Source organism: Seriola lalandi, unplaced genomic scaffold (genome assembly GCF_002814215.2).
Source record: "Seriola lalandi dorsalis isolate HSWRI2012SDOR001 ecotype SW California unplaced genomic scaffold, Sedor1 jcf7180002054522, whole genome shotgun sequence".
NCBI classification, from domain to species: Eukaryota; Metazoa; Chordata; class Actinopteri; order Carangiformes; family Carangidae; genus Seriola; species Seriola lalandi.
The window spans coordinates 1802152-1819100 of NW_019525075.1; the positions used below are offsets into that span (position 1 = coordinate 1802152).

Genomic DNA, 16949 nt, shown 5'->3' on the forward strand with positions numbered 1-16949 from the left:
GTGAGAATATGGAGCTGGATCACCCTAAATTAACATAAATGTCGTTGAGTTTGCAGAAAGATAATGTGTTGGAAACATATGGGCTGTAGTCACACTTTCTTATCTTTAAACTACACAACAATAATTGTGACTGATAACCCACATTATTGATCCAATATTATTAGGTATAAAAATCTATTCCACATATGTGAATTACAGAGAAAAGTTTGTTGGGTTTTTTTTTTTTGTTTTACACAAAATCACATCACCCACTCCACAGGCACCATTAGTCCACAAAATAACATCGTACAGAAAAAAAAAAAAAAAAAAAGGCCTGAACTACTCTGAGCTATTGCCCTCTCTAAGCTCAGCTCACCCCCTCAAGGAGTCATTATTCTTCTATGTTGCAGTTGTTCTGCAAGTGAAGCAGGGACAATGGCCACATGTTTACACAGCAAGTGTCCTTATAATTTAGAATCCAGACAGAAATCAATAGTTAGCGGTGCAATTCGGTAAACTACAGATAGTAGTACAGAATAAACGATCTAACAAGCCTGGAATACCAGTGCTCTAGAAACTGATGCAGTACTGAATACCATCAATTGCTTCTATACAGCTACTACTCAGTGGTCTGAGTACAATTTTACGCTAACATATCTCACAGCATTCGAACATATAATCATCAATCAAACATTTCTTTTTATAATTCAAGTGAAGCACTGCACAACTTCCAGCATTGTGCCATTATGCAACTTACACGGTCTTGCCCCCTACAGTTACCTCCTCACCTCTGGGGGTGTATGTACTCATTACAAAGTAAGTCATCATGATTATGAGTTTAAAAATTTGCTGAGCTGCTAGCTAGCTCATTCCAGCTCATCAGCATAACCACATTAGAGAGGAAACCTGTGGGCTGGCAATCGCACACACTTCCTCAATATTGCAGTCCCAGCAGGCTGAGCATGACCACATCCATTACGTTGGACAAGAGCCACCAACTAGGCCTAATATGCTGCCACAAGGCACACCAACACCATGTGACACCTGAAATTTAATTAATTAGGTTTACACAGCAAACATGTCGGTCCAGCACATCAATCTGCCCTAAACAGGGAAACCAGAAAATTTGGCTGTATTTATCATAGTCGCCGTGTGTTGGGGCCTGGCTTTCTGTATCCTGGTGGCACCTGCCCAGGGTACTGTTCTCTGGACATGCCAAGGTGACGACACAAACATTCAACTCACTGATACTGTATTAGTTCAGGGCGCGGGGATTCCTCATTTATTTCCATCCTTAATATATTTACCTCATCTAGAGAAAGGAAGCAGATTGTGGGAGGCAGTGGGAAGTAAGATGATTTGGAGCTCAATTCTGCTAAATTGGTTGCTGCCAGCGTGATACATCATGGAGAATTAAGATGCCTCTCCCCCAGCGCAGAACTTCGGCAGCCATATTGGCACATCTGTCAAGGGCCCACCCCTGACAGAGACAAATGGACCAATTCTGGCACACGAAGACTGATCCAAAGTGCTAGCAATAACTAAGATGAATAATGAGTCGGCTTGGGCCCCAGGAAAATTCATTTTTAATAATTAGTGTTCCTGCGCCCCTCATTTTCTCAGAAAATGAGTGCAGGTACAACTATAGGTTGATACAACACATCAGCAAGACTGGAGGAATATAGATGATGTTGTGTTAAACTTCCATCATCACAGAGAATGGCTGGGACTATAAATGCAAGGTGTAAGACAGATGAATCTCTCTCTGTTCTCCCTGGAACAGGAGATTAATCAAGTCAGGAAGCACTGCGGCTACGGGAGGCAGCAGAGGAATGTTACACGACGCGCACAACAAAGTTCAAAAGGTCTTAAGGCTTTAAATCAAGTCACATGACTGTAGTTGAACATTGTTTATATAGTCAAAATAAAGAAAGAAGGGGCAAAAAAAACAAAAACAAACAAAAAACCCTCATAGTTGGAACACACATGTGATACTGTGTCAACAGATGCTGGTAGCATGTTCCAGTGCCCCATGTGTCGATTCAGGGACAGAAAGTGATAAAACTTCTGCTTTTATTCTTTTTATTTTTGCAACTGACAATGATATTTGTCAAGATTCATTGGGCAGGCTCACAAAGAAAAGATTGGATGCAGGTGTTTTTATGTTTCATGTCATACCATGTCCTGAGAAGAGTTGCTCTAACTGGTCAATCGAATATATCACAGCAATTTACTAAAATAGTCATTCACGACACTTTATTGTGTTTATAGGATACAATAATAACTCACAGTTAATGGGCTTCCAAAAGTTGATTTGGCAACACTACACCATTTAGTAGTCACTAGAAAAACATTACGCACACATAAGAATTTACAACTGGTGTCACTGGAAATGACACGTCAGAATCAATGCACTCCCCTTTGGGGATAAGCACGACCGGAGTAATGGAACAGAGCGGGAAAACACGATATTTTAAAGGCTTAACTGGATAGTATTTAGTGGGTGGAGGTTCGGGAGGCAGAGGCACAGTTTTACCAAAGCAGCAAATTGGGGGCACAGCCGTTAGTGCAGCAAGAATCAGCGAAAGGTTTCATTTGAATAGATTGGTGGGAGGTGTGCACAGCGATCAGACAACAGATAAGAGCTACAGCAGTGTCCTTTGTGAAGTGTTTTGGTTAAAGCAGACATTAGCTTATCCTTGCCTAAGGACCTACTAATGTATATTTTTGGCTGGGTAATGCAAAAGTATTGTGATAACTGGTACACACCCTTCCGAGATTGGTATCACTTCGGGTCACTATGTTTGGAATATCACGTAACACAAAGTCTAACTGATGGTAATGTCATTGGATTGCATGATAATTGGAAATTAAATTCAACTGTGACTTTCAGGTGTCATTTTAAGTATTACATTCAGGCAGAAATCTGATTTAACAGCTGCCTTGCAGTGTTAATTGGGAAAACCAAAAATTATGTATCATAATTCATGATACTAAACAAATCCCACAATGGTTATAATATCCATTATTTGATTGTCTCAAAGCAATCAGGAGCAAAACACCATTATTTACTACAAATCAGATTCTATCGATGAGAGCGTGGCCAGATCTCTGGAGCTCTTGTAAATATGACCTGTATCTATTCTTATCAGTGTTTTTTTTTTTTTTTTTTTTTTTTTTTTTTTTTTTTTTTTTTTTTTTAATATTCATCTCTGGGCACTATGTCCCTGAATCCCTGCATGTAATGGCTCCTACTTCACCCTCCATCCTTACCCCCTGTACAGCTGTATAGTCTGTGAGCTTTGCTTTAAAGTCAAGTGCTTCTCATACATGGAGGTCTACTGGGAGCAATCCCCCTCTCGATTCATTACCTCCAGGAGGCAGAGCTCCTTCTATTGGGCACCATGACAACATGGCATTGCTCTTTTCCCTCCAGCCTTTGTCGGGGGGTGTCAAGCCACAAGAGACAAAGTGCACTGCCTTCACAGGCACCTGGCTAATTTAAGGTTATATGAATCATAGGATTTAACATGTCAAACTCAACTAACCAACGTGAAAGGCATAGTCACATTTTGAAAATGACCCAGAAAATCTGCTCTGAAATTCTGTGTATTTTCTCAAATAACTCTTACAAAAGATTTATTTAATGAGATCATTTGTAGCCCTGCAGGGTAATTTATGATTGACAGGTTTATCTTAAAAGCAGGGAATAGCTAATCAGCGTCTTTTTTAGCTACACATATTAACCAAAGAAATTAAGAGAAAAATGTGACAGATCTGAAGTAGTGAAGGAATACATGTAGAAGCTAAAGAAAGTGTGTGCTGCAGTAGAAGTGAGGGTTAATTCAAAGCCAAAACAAACAGCCCTGGCAATCAAGAACAGTGAGTTACCTAATCTTGTTTTGTATCCTCTGAAGTACTAATTAAGTTGGATCAACATAGCAATTGATTGAAAATGACTTCATTCACTTCATTATGTGAGACATGAGTGGAAAGATTGCTAATGATCACGGGCAACCTCAGTGAAGTGGAATAAAATAGTCCGGCTGAGGGGAAATATAATCCACAAGTATCAGACAATCGGAGCCTCCTTCAGTGGCTGAAACTGCTCGTCAGGTTGGCTTCGTTCTAAACATCCATGACTGCTGGATAAAAAAGAGACAGCAGAGGCTTTGCCCGTACGAAGCACTATAGGCTAGCACTAAGCTTTCAAAGCTATATTATTCATTTGTGGATCTAGACCACCACATCATCTGAACGATTCGGGCTGTAGTAGCATGTGTTCCTCACCGCATTTTTAAATTTCTCAAACGCAAAGTTATTCTAACCAAAATCTTGCAGAGAACATGCAGCTTTCATTAAGCAGCTTCATATCAGTGTGGAATTACATGAGAGGTAACTTGGGGACTTGCCAAAATCTCATAATGCAGTGAAAATGAAAATCGACACGGCGTTAATCTATATTTTTCCACATCTAATGCCGATATTTCTTTACTTTTCCTTTTTTTTTTCCTCGCTCTTTTTTTTTTTTCATGCTACACACTGTTACGGGGGATCAGGCATAATGCTTCTGCAAATGCACATTAAGGTACTCCAACTGTTGTGCTGTAATTAAACTAGAACAATAAATCAACAAGAGTGCAATCAAAAGCAAACTACTGACTATATTGGCCCAAACCATAAAAAGTACTGATGAAGGAAGTGGGAGAAACTACCAGAGACAGTGTGCAAACCTGCAGAGATATAAAAAGGGGAAAAATGATGCATAGCCCTGTTCCTGTGGGAGTCTTACGGTGAGTATGATATCATCCCTCTTATGAAAAATGCCATGCACGCACACACACACACACACACACACACACACACACACACACACACACACACACACACACACACACACAGCATGCCTTAAATAACTTTTAATCAAATTTCAGGGCGTAGGTTTGGAGGCTACTTACATCAAAGTTCATAACCAACGCACACAGGAAGGTGACATGTCATGGAATGATAAGAGCTCTCATTGCACTGTGTGCTTCATTGTCGGTGTAGTGGACTAATGAACAATACAGGCGCAGGTTTCTTCTCATGAAAAATCTGGGATGTATTTTGATAGTGATAACATTAACATAATTAGGTGATGAAAAACTCAAACCATTATGTCATATGTTACCATACGGCTAAAGAATAGTATAAAATCAACAATCATGTGGAAAATTTCTACATCTATTTCATCATTATTTTAACATATTGTTCATTTAATTTTTACCATTGAAAAATTCAGATGTGTAGAAGATTTTGGATTTCTACACTGTTGCACAATTTGCTCCGGTTTATATTATATTGTTGGACATCGGTCTTCAACGGCTCTCTCCCACAGGCGTCGACTGTACACTGTAGGTTGCACAGTGAAGAGTGTGGAAAGTCAGTGTGAAACAATGGGTGATAAGGTCCTCCGTACAATATGTCATGTAATTCATGAGTGTGAAGCAAATAGAGCTGAAGTGGGTCTTGCATCAGTACCTTCCAGCTTCGGGCTAACCCTACTGTGTGCATTTCAAAACTCACTTGCACAGAGCAAATGCCCTTAATAACCATTTAGCTGCTAAGGCACGTTTGTCTGTCCCCCATTCGCAGCCTTAGCCACTAATTACCTTTCCAAAGCAATGGACATTTCTGTGTTCCCTCAATGCTTCCCTTTTTCTCAGTACAATCAGCCAGCTGCCTTCACTGGTAGGAATTAGTGCACTGCAAGGCCTGAAATGAATGTCCAAAATCAACCCATGTCAGCAAGTTCCCTCACAGAATGCTTCATGTTTTTGTCCATCCTGCCTACATAGAAATTTTAAAAACACTGAGAGATCGCATTTTCCCCCAATTACCAGCCTACCTCTTTCTAAGCATGCATGCAACTCTGCACGCAAATGCAGAGCTTTAGCACAAAGCCAAATATCTTCCCAGAACGGTTACACAATATAAGTATTAAAACAGCCTGCAGCTCAGACTGTTTACAAAGACATACATAACAGTCTGTCAAGTGAAAAACATATGGTCCTAAAATATATTCAACCAAAGAAATGTGCCAAGTCCGACTCAAGCCTGATGTCTTAATTAGAAAGTGAGAAAGAACTTGACCTGAATATTCAGATAAGATCCGGTCCTGCTGGATTTATTCTACTGAGAATACAAATGGATATGGCCATTTGAATTAGCAAGCACTGACTAAAATCAAAGATCAGTACAGTTACAATGCAGAGTACAACCGCCCAGTGAAGACATGCAGAAATAAAAAGACCCCATGGTTTCGAGCAGTGTTTAATAGTGGAGGTTTGCCACCTCAACCGCATTAAAAACCACCACCACTAACATTATAAATAAATAACATACAAACCCAACATGAACCATAGAGGAAAAGAAAATTGACACCATTTCACACAGCATATGCCATATATTAATGTGAGGCTATCATTGCAGCCATCCACTACAACCTAAATTGATCACGAGAGGGGGCGCATCAATTTCTTAGTAGCTTACAACCTCAACAAATCCCTGCTATGGGTGTTGAACCCATTTTGAGTGATGTTACACATGTATATCCACACAAACAAGGAATATTCACATGTAGTTCATGACACGTGAAGAACATTTTTAAAATGTTCAGGCTTACTTGGCCTACTGCCATTTTACTTTAACCAACGAACTAAATCTTTCAGTTAAGAGCTGAAACAGTTTAATCTGATCATCAGATAAATTACATATTTAGGAATATCAAATAAGCATTAATGTTTACTATATCGAAGGTTTCTATTAAAAACAGGATCATGTTTGGAATGATTAGGACTCCCATAAAGGGATGCTCACACCTTGTAGATAGTGAAAAAGCAATCATGCTTGGATAGTCCAAGCAGACACTCTTTCACTGCCTCAGCTTGACAACTGGGGGAGACGAAAACCACTATGAGGAGTGACATGAATACCAAACAAACTTGAGTCCAAAGTAAGCACAGTTCATTTTTGCTGTTATTTGCACCATTTTGTACCCTGAAACCATGGGATTCTAGGCTCACAACAGCAGATCCGAAGACAAAATATTCCAGCAGTAAAAATAATTTTCAGAGCTGTGATGCACTCCAACAGCAGAGGGACCGAGTTAGTTATTTGCTGGGTGGTGTTTTTGGACCTTGGAACCTGTAAATATAATTTTACTTCTGCTCCCTCCCTTCCTGAGCTCTTCCAGTGAGGTGCCCTCGATCAAAGCACATAACCCCTATTTCCCACCAGAGCTGTTCAATGGCCAACAGAGGGCTGTGTTTGCGATAGGGTGTGAGTGTGTATAGCTGAATGTGAAGCAGCGCTCTGAAAGAACATATGTGCTTATCAGAAATGTTCCAAGAAAAAATAAATGAAATAAAATAAATATGTCCCGCTCTGAATACCCCTGCCTAAACACATTAAGAAATATAATACTCTTATAGACGAGCCTTTACACATTCATTTTTATTCTTATCAGCAGCCTTTACAGTATCTAAACGTACCGGGCTTAAAAACGTACTAAAAGGTTGATAGAAATAAATAAGTACTGCCTATCAAATGCTCAGCAGATACTCAAATACATTTACTTACTGAGCCACTGTGATAGAGATAATTAGGGAATTTCTCTATGTGTATTGAATATCCATAAAACCTACATAAAAAAAAAAAAAAAACATAAAATCTTTAACACCAACTTTTTGTTAGCTTTAAATAGTAGTTAGTGGCTAGATAGTTAAACTGCTGTATATACTGTTCATACAAAATATACACCTTTGACAGTTTCAAACGTGTATTGTGACAAGCCTTATTAACAGAATTTATTTTTATATTTATGTTTTGCTAAATTTGTTTTTTTTGAACACTTTTAAAACAACCTTCTGAAGCTGATAACTCAGCTCCTGCTTTTAGTGAACACAGTTTACACATCAATTGCCACTTTCACTTGAAAAACACGCCCCAACTTTACCACTCTCATGCAAACACGTAGCGCTCTGAGAATACTTTCAAGCATAAAAGTGCACATAATTAATCATCCATTAGAGCACACATCTGACTGTGGGCTGCCATATCCTTCCATCTTTCCAATTTGTTAAGGTAGATGGTAAATTAGAGGAGGAGGTAACCCTAAATTCCCCGAAGCACTTATGTTGGCATTAAAAGCATGCATACTATCAATAATGGAGGCAGGAATTAAAACACACGCACATACAGTAAGGCCTACTGTGCTTCTGATACAAAACTTGTGGACAAATGAAAGTCGTTCTGCTGAAGACTGCTGCCTGCTGCACCAACGGCTCAGTTGAACATGACATACTTGATGTCATAATCTTCTTTTTTGCCATGTGTTAGACTTTTTAAATAAGTCGGTATTGAGTGCATTCAGAAAGTATTCAGACCCCTTCACTTTTTTCACACACTCTTTATACTCCAACCTTATGCTAAAATCGTTTAAATAAATGTTTTCACACATCAATATGCACACAATATTCTATAATAACTGCATTGTCAGCTGTGAGACCTTATACAGAGAGGTATGCGTTTGTCCAAATCATGTTCAATTTGGACTCCATATCTCAAAGATGACTAAGTGAAATGAAAGATAGCTGAGCTAAATTTCAATTGTCATAGCAAAGGGTGTGAATACTTATGTCGATGTGATATTTCAGTTTCTCCTTTTTTAAAAATTTGCAAAAAATTCTACAATTCTGTTTTCTGAAAAAAGGGAAGGGGTCTGAATACTTTCTGCACTATAGAAACAAACTGATCTTTATGTATTTCACAATTTTTAACTCTGATCCAAACCTGACAATAAATACATTTACATACATTATAAATCAAGTCAACTCATTATTTGTGGTTAATCACAGTTGGTTACAGCATAACGTGAATCAGCTCACATTGTTCTAAGTCAGTGCTTTTTTTCTCTCCAGTGCATTAGTGTAATTACAGGCATTAAGAGCAATGAAAACATATCATTCAGGTATACTATTATATGAATACTAAATGCCTGATTCAACAATTCAGACTGCAGCAGTGAAGAGGGAAAAGGGGTTAAAAGCAAAATGAGGAAAATGATCGTCAAGGTAGAGCAGAGGTGAGAAAGTCAAATAAATGCATTTCCTCTCCTACCGAGGGCTTTGGTCAGCGCACAAATGAGAACTCACCTGAATAGGACCAGTAAGGGTCATCAGCTGCCCTCCTCTCCCTCATTACGCCTGTACTCCCATGATGCCCGTCTCCAGCATAGTTAGGCCGGTCACCCGATGCAACTGTCGGAGGCAGAAAGAGAGGGGGAGAGAGGTCAGAAAATCCACAGGGGAAGAAAGGTTTCGTAAAAAAAAAAAAAAAAAATACTATGAGCACTTATTCAACGAGCTATTAAAAATGTATGAGAAGATGGAGTAGGTTGATGTCAAAGGTGAGGGACTTAAAGTAAAAAAGAAAAAACTCAACTCTTCAAATTTCATCTAAAGAATACAAAGTCCAATGCAGAAAGAAGTGTTCCCTTAAACACATCTTAGCAAAATGTGAGGGTTTGGATGTCAGAGTGATGGCTGGGTGCGTAATGTGTTCAACTTGATGTTGCAGAGTGAGATTCATGCCATATCTCCTATTCCTTTTTTTTCTTTTTTCTTTTTTTTACTTTCATTAGAATCATGATGATAATGTGAGCATAATGTTATCAAATCACAAAATTAATTTTTTTGAGAAAACATTTACCATAAACTACCAAAACATTGTTGACATAATACATAACAGTGAGGCAGAGATCAATGCATTGAACATCGGTTTGCCTGCTTTATATGCAATTTCGAAAATGAACCTGCCCTTATATATATATATATATATATATATATATATATATATATATATATATATATATATATATATATCGACTTTGGGAAAATACTCATCTGAGATCATATATATATATATATATATATCGACTTTGGGAAAATACTCATCTGAGATCAGTGCTCTGTTTTACTAATGGGTTATAAATACAACACTTACATGAATATATATATATATTTTTTTTTTCTTTTAAACATCCTTAAAATTACAGTTTAATTACCTCTACTCTTTAGTTTAGTAGTCACATTCAGACAAAGTGCCTAAAATTGTCTCCACAATTGCAGCTGTTGCAGCTACTCTGAGTCTGGACTATAACCCCCAAAGGTCACAGAGACTGAAACATACTTTAACAAGGATAACTTTTACCGAGGCTCTTCAGGTCCTTCTACCCACCTAGCTGTGCGACAAATGATGGTTTCCTGGACTTCCTAGCCTCACAATCTGAACCAGTGAAAACAGAGGCTGCAGCAACAGTACTGACTCTGTATCAAAAAAAAAAAAAAGGTCCAGGTGCAGTCATTTGGCACAAAGCCTTAATGGGTATTAATAATGGGATCTGCAGAAAACAAGAGGAGCATCTCCTATAGCCCCTGTGATGCTTCCTGCTCTCTTATAGCTCAAATCAATCAAATCCCTTTGCAGCAGCAGCTTTTCTGGGAAAGAAACTGTAAATGGACTGGATGATCAATATGTTTGTAATATATGTATGGATGAAATTATACCATGACAACTTCCCTGCTGAACTCCTATGTGGACACTTGATTTAGTAAAATGCAAACAGCCTATGTAAGCAGGAGTGTAGACAATCAGTCTGATGTATTCTGGGCACAAATGTCTCTTTAACTTCTTGGAGCAAATTTCCCCAAAAGAAATCAAACATTGTCATCATAATTATAGCGAATCCTGGGGGCACAAATTGCCCTTAAGCACACCCAACTCCCGAGAGCATGTAGGCCCAGGCTTACAACAATCAAAGTCATTACGGAGAATATGCTCCACAAAAGATGCACCCTATGCCAGTGGAGAAGAAACTGTCTAAGTGAAGCCATTGTCAATCAGGTGAACAAGCAAAGCAGGAGTGTTTTGTGTTGCTTTAGGCAGTCAAAACCCACTGTGGCATTCAAAACCTGGAGATGTATTGGCTAATATTGGGTCCCTGTTGCTAGAGGGATGCAAACAATTGGGCAAGCAGATTGTTTCTGTGTAAAATTGGCATGCAAGGAAAAACTAAAACAAAACCAGAGATGACAATTTGCCAGAGCCAAAATGGAAGCAGAAATCGCTGCTACATGCTGTAAAACCGCTTTTGAATCCATTCAGATAATCCATGTTGTATCTGAGTTTTTCGGTTTGCGCATTGTACTCAGTGCTGTGTTCACCATTTTAAAACTCTTCACGCAGTCTCCTTTACAAACATGCAGCTTGGCAGCTGATCTCACATCAAAAATCCACTGAAAGTGCCAGAAGAGACTATTCAAATGTGTCTCAAAATCAGTTCATACTAATATAACACTAGCTACAGAGCTCTACCAACAAGAACATTTTAGCTTTCAGAACAATAACCTAAAACACTCAAAGGTTGTAGTATATTAATCAGAGTATATAGACCATGTAGGGATGTCTACCAAATTATTCAGATTCACTCCATTTGTTTTATGGATTTTTCCGGCAGTTTTAAAATCTCAATTTGTAGTAGACATGTTTCCATGGTTGTATAAGCACGTGCATCACTGTAACCATGACAACTACTGTATATCACATGTGTTATATGTCTCATGAGGTCAAAGGGAACATTAGAACATTAGCACTACTCCCTGGACTCCTGAAGCTAAACCACCATTAGACGGCAAGTTGTGTTTGGGCTTGATCAGCATCGCCACACATCAAATACAAATACACACTCACACGCATCTCCAGCCACTTAAGACAAGCTCAGCTCTTACTAATAGTTGCATCATTACCGGGGATTAATTAAACTAAGCACTACATCAAGCCAAGTCTTTCCTTGCACTCAAAGTCAGTGCATTACTGCCTTTAAAAACTGTCTCCACAATGTTTTCCAAATCAAATTCATTGCTTAGAGGGAGGTCACAGAGGCTACACGGGTAGAGTCATATATGGCTGCTTTGTTACTAGCAGATGAATCAATCCACTATGGGGAAACACAGGTTAACATGAAGTGTGAAACAGAGAGGGAGGGAGTCTCGGTGGCAGAGACTCGGAGCATATTTGAAGGCAGGTTGTGAAACAGGGGGGGCTGCATCGTCTTTGATCAGAGAGCATAGGAGACGGCACCATGTCAACAGTTTACACTCATCCATGTCAGCCGTCCCCTGTGGGCAAAAGGATTAAAGCCACAGCATCTCTGATAGAGCAGAGCAGACAACACAGTCGGTGCTGGGCCTGAAGGAGACTGAGGAGAGACGCCCTATACTCGAACATCATGCATTAAACTGAAATCCAGACAACGCGAGTGAATAGCAATTTTGTGGTATGTTACACCGGCAGTTTAAATGAAATGCAACATACAAAGAGTTTGGACAAAAAGGTATTTTTATATCTAGGCTTTGTGAAACTTTACATCTGAGTATTTTTTTTTAGAAAGCTCAGAGGAAACAAAAGGCTTCAAAACACCTACAGAACAACACCTTGTACAAAATCATTTTCCCTTTTTCATTGCCCTGAGGGCAGTTAAATCATCTACACTACCATTAAGCCCTGCTATTTGTTCCATAATATCACACTCAACAACAAGGCAAGAACCCCTGAGAGCCCTTGAAAAACAGCAGCCTAACAACAACCACAGGAGCGTTTAACTTGCATTAGTCATTGGGGGATGGAGTTAAAATATCAATCTCATCCCCAATGTTAGCATCAGGTATGTGAAGGACAGCCGGGCTGGCACGTCCATGTCACGAGGAGGACTATTAGGGGGTGGATTAAGCTGTCCAATACATCCTGAGCGACAATGTCTATGTAATTCAGTTGTGGTGTTTTTGAAGAGGTGAATTCTGCTATCTACAAGTAAAATACACATCTAAATTTATACATTATGTGCCCAAAGCTCACACTTGCCAGGGATGGTAGATTTGTAATTATGTCTTTTTTTTTCTTTTTTTTTTTTTCTTTTTTTAAATCTACTGGTGGAGTAATCACTCACTTTAATCAAATCCAGACTGATTACTTATATGGAGACAAAAAATAAAAATCAACAAATAGAAAAAATACATTTTTGATTGTACTATACCAATTTAATATAAAAAAATACATGCATGCAACAATGCACAGTCACCACCCACATTCTTTCCCCCAAAATAGCGTTAGTGCTTAGCCTACACTGTTGTATTATCAAAACATACAAATAGCATCAGATGCCATTAAAAAACAAATGTGATTCCATTCACAAATGCGTTTTATGCAAAAATGACTTATGGCTTACATCGCTGAAAATAGAACATCATAAATTAAACACTGGGCCCTAAAAATACAACACTATTTTTTATATGATGTTTAGTTGTCACTGTTTTAAATAACTAGCAGAGCTACATGCTCCAGGGACAGTCAGAGCGGAGATCTTACATTCTATTGCCGTCTGTGGGTTCCATCAGGCTCCCCGCAGGTTGCTATGGCACCAATAACATATTACATATAACCCTAACATAAAACTAAAGATGAGTTATTGATTAATTATTTCTATCCATTCTCAGTGTTTGGTTTTAAAAGAGTAACCTTTTGGTATTCAACTTTTTTGTTATGGTGAACAAATCTCATGAAAAGACCAAAACCAACAATGTGTTTCATCCCTCAGTACTTTCAAACGTTCCTTACTGAAAGAAGAAAATATTCAGAAAGAGGTCACTAACATACATCATACTTTCACTTTTAAAAAGAGCTGAATTATTTCCTAATTAATGAAGCAGCGTATGTGGGAGCGACTCAAAATAAACTACAGTGCCTGTGTTTATGGTAATGAAGGTACATGCCACAAAGGATAACCAGTGTGGCTCACTCAATGTGTTTTCAATAGTAATTGGACAAATATTAAGCTCTATGGCACCGAGGACTTCACTATATCCAGCTTTGGCAACTCAAAGCAATACTTATTATTCGTATAGGAGCAATTCATTGTTGCTTTCATGGGAATTTTTGACCATAAGAATAATCTCAATTATCAACAGACTTATCCTATAAAGGCAGTAGGATAATCATCGTGTTTTGCTGTGCTTTACACAACCCATCACAGCGTTTTTAACCTTAAACTGGGAATGAGACGCAGCAGTGGAACAGCTGAAATCCCTTCTAGCCATACGGCGCCGGTGTTACTTAACGTTTCCATTATCACTGAGAAAAGTTATTTAAATGTAATTATCGAATAAAACATCAACTTAGCTCGCTAGCACTCTTTCGGCAATAGACAGTACTTCAGCAGTCAGGCGCTCGAAAACACTGAATGTGAAAAATAAGTCTGCAACACTAACTTCCCAGAAGAGCGTGCACAATATTCAGTGATGTGTTTCGCCACGTCACCTTTATAAGCCTAATGAAGGCCATGTACCAAATTGGGTGACTAAATGAAGTGGATACTTTTCAAAGAAGTCAGTGAGTGTTGCTATATTCTTCACAGTCTCCTCTGGCACTGTCATGCTTTACACTCATACAGTTAGATACACGCACACACAAAGAGACACTTGGACAGCGGTTGGTGAGAGAGAGGGAAGCACCGCTCGTGTACTTCACCCATCCCCATTTTCTCAGCTAGTCCTTTAATTAGGAGGAGAGTGAAGGCATATCATTAAATGTACTAATTAGAAAAACTACAGTCTAAACAACTTTTATATTATTCTGTCTGAATTCGTACGAAGCAGCAGTGGGCTGTTTTCACAGGCCTGATGAGCGAATAAACGGCAGACTCTCGATGCAAAATTGCTATGTATATGAGAAACAAATGTATGTGCTGAGGGAGACAGCTGCTGTCTGTGCAATCTCATCTGCGCTGTATAGAGCAAACCGTCAAAAGCAAGGACATCTGCTTAGCTTTCCGTTTTGAGGAATCACAAACGTATGTTTATGACGAACGTGTGTTCAAATGTGTTCGTCTTACTTTAAATGTCAAATTGCTCACTCTCTCCACAGTCTGTCAAGCTCTTCATAGCTACCGGTACAAGTAATAGCGGCAAAACGAGGTTGGGGGTCTCTCCCTCTCCCTCTCTCTCTCTCTCTCTCTCTGCGAAAACAGAGGAGCTTAGAGAAGGAGTAAGTGGAGCTTGATCTTGAGAGTGCATGTGTTTCTCATTTCTCAGGAAGTGGGCGATGTGGCTCAATTTCCCCGGAAGTGTTCGAGTCACACCAAGGACCTCGGGAACATGAGAACTGCCAAGATCAGCCAGAGATACGGCAAAGAGGGAGCCAAGCCTTAGGGCTAAAACATCAAGCTCAGAAATAATAAAACAACAACTCAAATCCCAATGCAGATATTTAGGCCGACACAGCTAAAAGCAAACAAGCAGTTTCAGCAAAGAGGACATCGGCACCCTTGGGCCAGAGAAATGTAGCCATATTACAGTAAAATTAAGCCCATTAGTCTAGGGTAAAAATTGTTCTTTGACTGACTCAATGAAAAATAAAAACTCAAATAAAAATTTCAAGAACTCATTTAAAATTATCCCTTGACACCTAGTCTTGATAATTTTTTTCTTTCTTTTGCACATATGAGCATGACTGTGCATGTCAAGACCTGTCTGGCTTTTTGTTCATCATGTTAATTGACAGGAAGTGCTGCTGCACATTCAGAGCTGAGGCGAGATGTTTTTGTCAATGTCGTGCAGGGTGCTGATAGCCTAAAATACAACTTCATAGTGAAATATAGAGACAAGTAGAAATAGTAAAGTGACAGAAACCCAAGACTAACTTTTTAATTAAGTCCAAAAACAGAGTCAAACACACACACACACACACACACACACACACACACACACACACGTAGGCATTGTGTGCATTACAGCCTTGGACCTCCACCCAAATAGAAAACATTTTTGTTTGTTTCATTAGGGAACTTGAACAACAAAGCAAGCAGAATAGGAGGAAGGGCAAAGGAGGCATACTCGACTTTCTCATTATGCCACACTTGCTCTGCAGTCTATTCTCTAAACTTATCTGGTGAAAAGTGGATAAGACCATCTCATTATAATTAAATCCAAATGTGTCACCAACTCTCAATCCACTCTCAGTTCAGACGCCTGCCTCCCCTGCAGTTTTTCTCCTCTTTAAAAAGGTATACTGTGAAGATTCATACCATCTGTACTATGTCACTGCAGTCAGAGGTTATGAGGCCAGAGTGGCGCAACATGTCATATGTTCTTCAGCCTTTTACTACAAGGAATAAGTGAGAAACACAGTACATCAAACGTCAGACTTTGATAGAGCATGTGGGCGAAAAGGTCTAGATGAAAGTCTCCAGTGTATTAAGTCTTCCTTGAATAGAAAAAAAAGAAAGAAAAAGGAAAAAAAAAAAAACACATATCCTGGCATTTATTCTCTATTCATAAGAAGCCGGCAAAGAACTATGAACTATTGTTCTATTGTCTGACCAAAACTGACTCTTTTATGAATTAAAACTACATGACTTCCTGTGGAGAAGTGGATGCTTAAAACAGCCCCTCACATACAGGCTGAATCTACACTAGATGGCTACGCCTCAAAACTGGTGAAATCATACAGTAAATCTGAATTGTGTCAATCTGCTGTTAAATGTGCTACTAGAGCAATGCTGGTACAGTGAATGAAGTGCATTAAATAGCTGGAGCACTCACTGATTGAGTGCATCAGGGGCTCTGATGAAAACCATTAACAAGATTAAACAAATTCAGGGCTGGTGACCTCTTTAATAGACCAGCCATAGCTCGTTCCCTTCACAGCCCACAATAAACAATCCTCAAACATGTCTCCATACACAATGGCATGACCACACATAACGGCTCTGATAGCGTTAGGAAAATTTACTGTGTAAAGTGAGGTTTTCAATTTTCAGTGTGGCAACTGGGTCACTTAAGTGCCAAGAACTTATGAGGTCATACCTCAGGACACGG

At 39.1% G+C, this 16949-nt stretch overlaps 1 protein-coding gene across 1 annotated transcript in view; it reads right to left on the reverse strand.

Annotated features, from left to right (window-relative positions):
• The window catches only part of LOC111660755 (receptor-type tyrosine-protein phosphatase gamma-like), a 100148-nt gene that overhangs the window by 67902 nt on the left and 15297 nt on the right, over nucleotides 1-16949 (reverse strand). The window contains exon 2 of the mRNA XM_023414142.2: nucleotides 9174-9278. Within this exon, the coding sequence (XP_023269910.1) occupies nucleotides 9174-9278 (105 nt within the window). The remainder of the gene's footprint in view (nucleotides 1-9173; nucleotides 9279-16949) is intronic.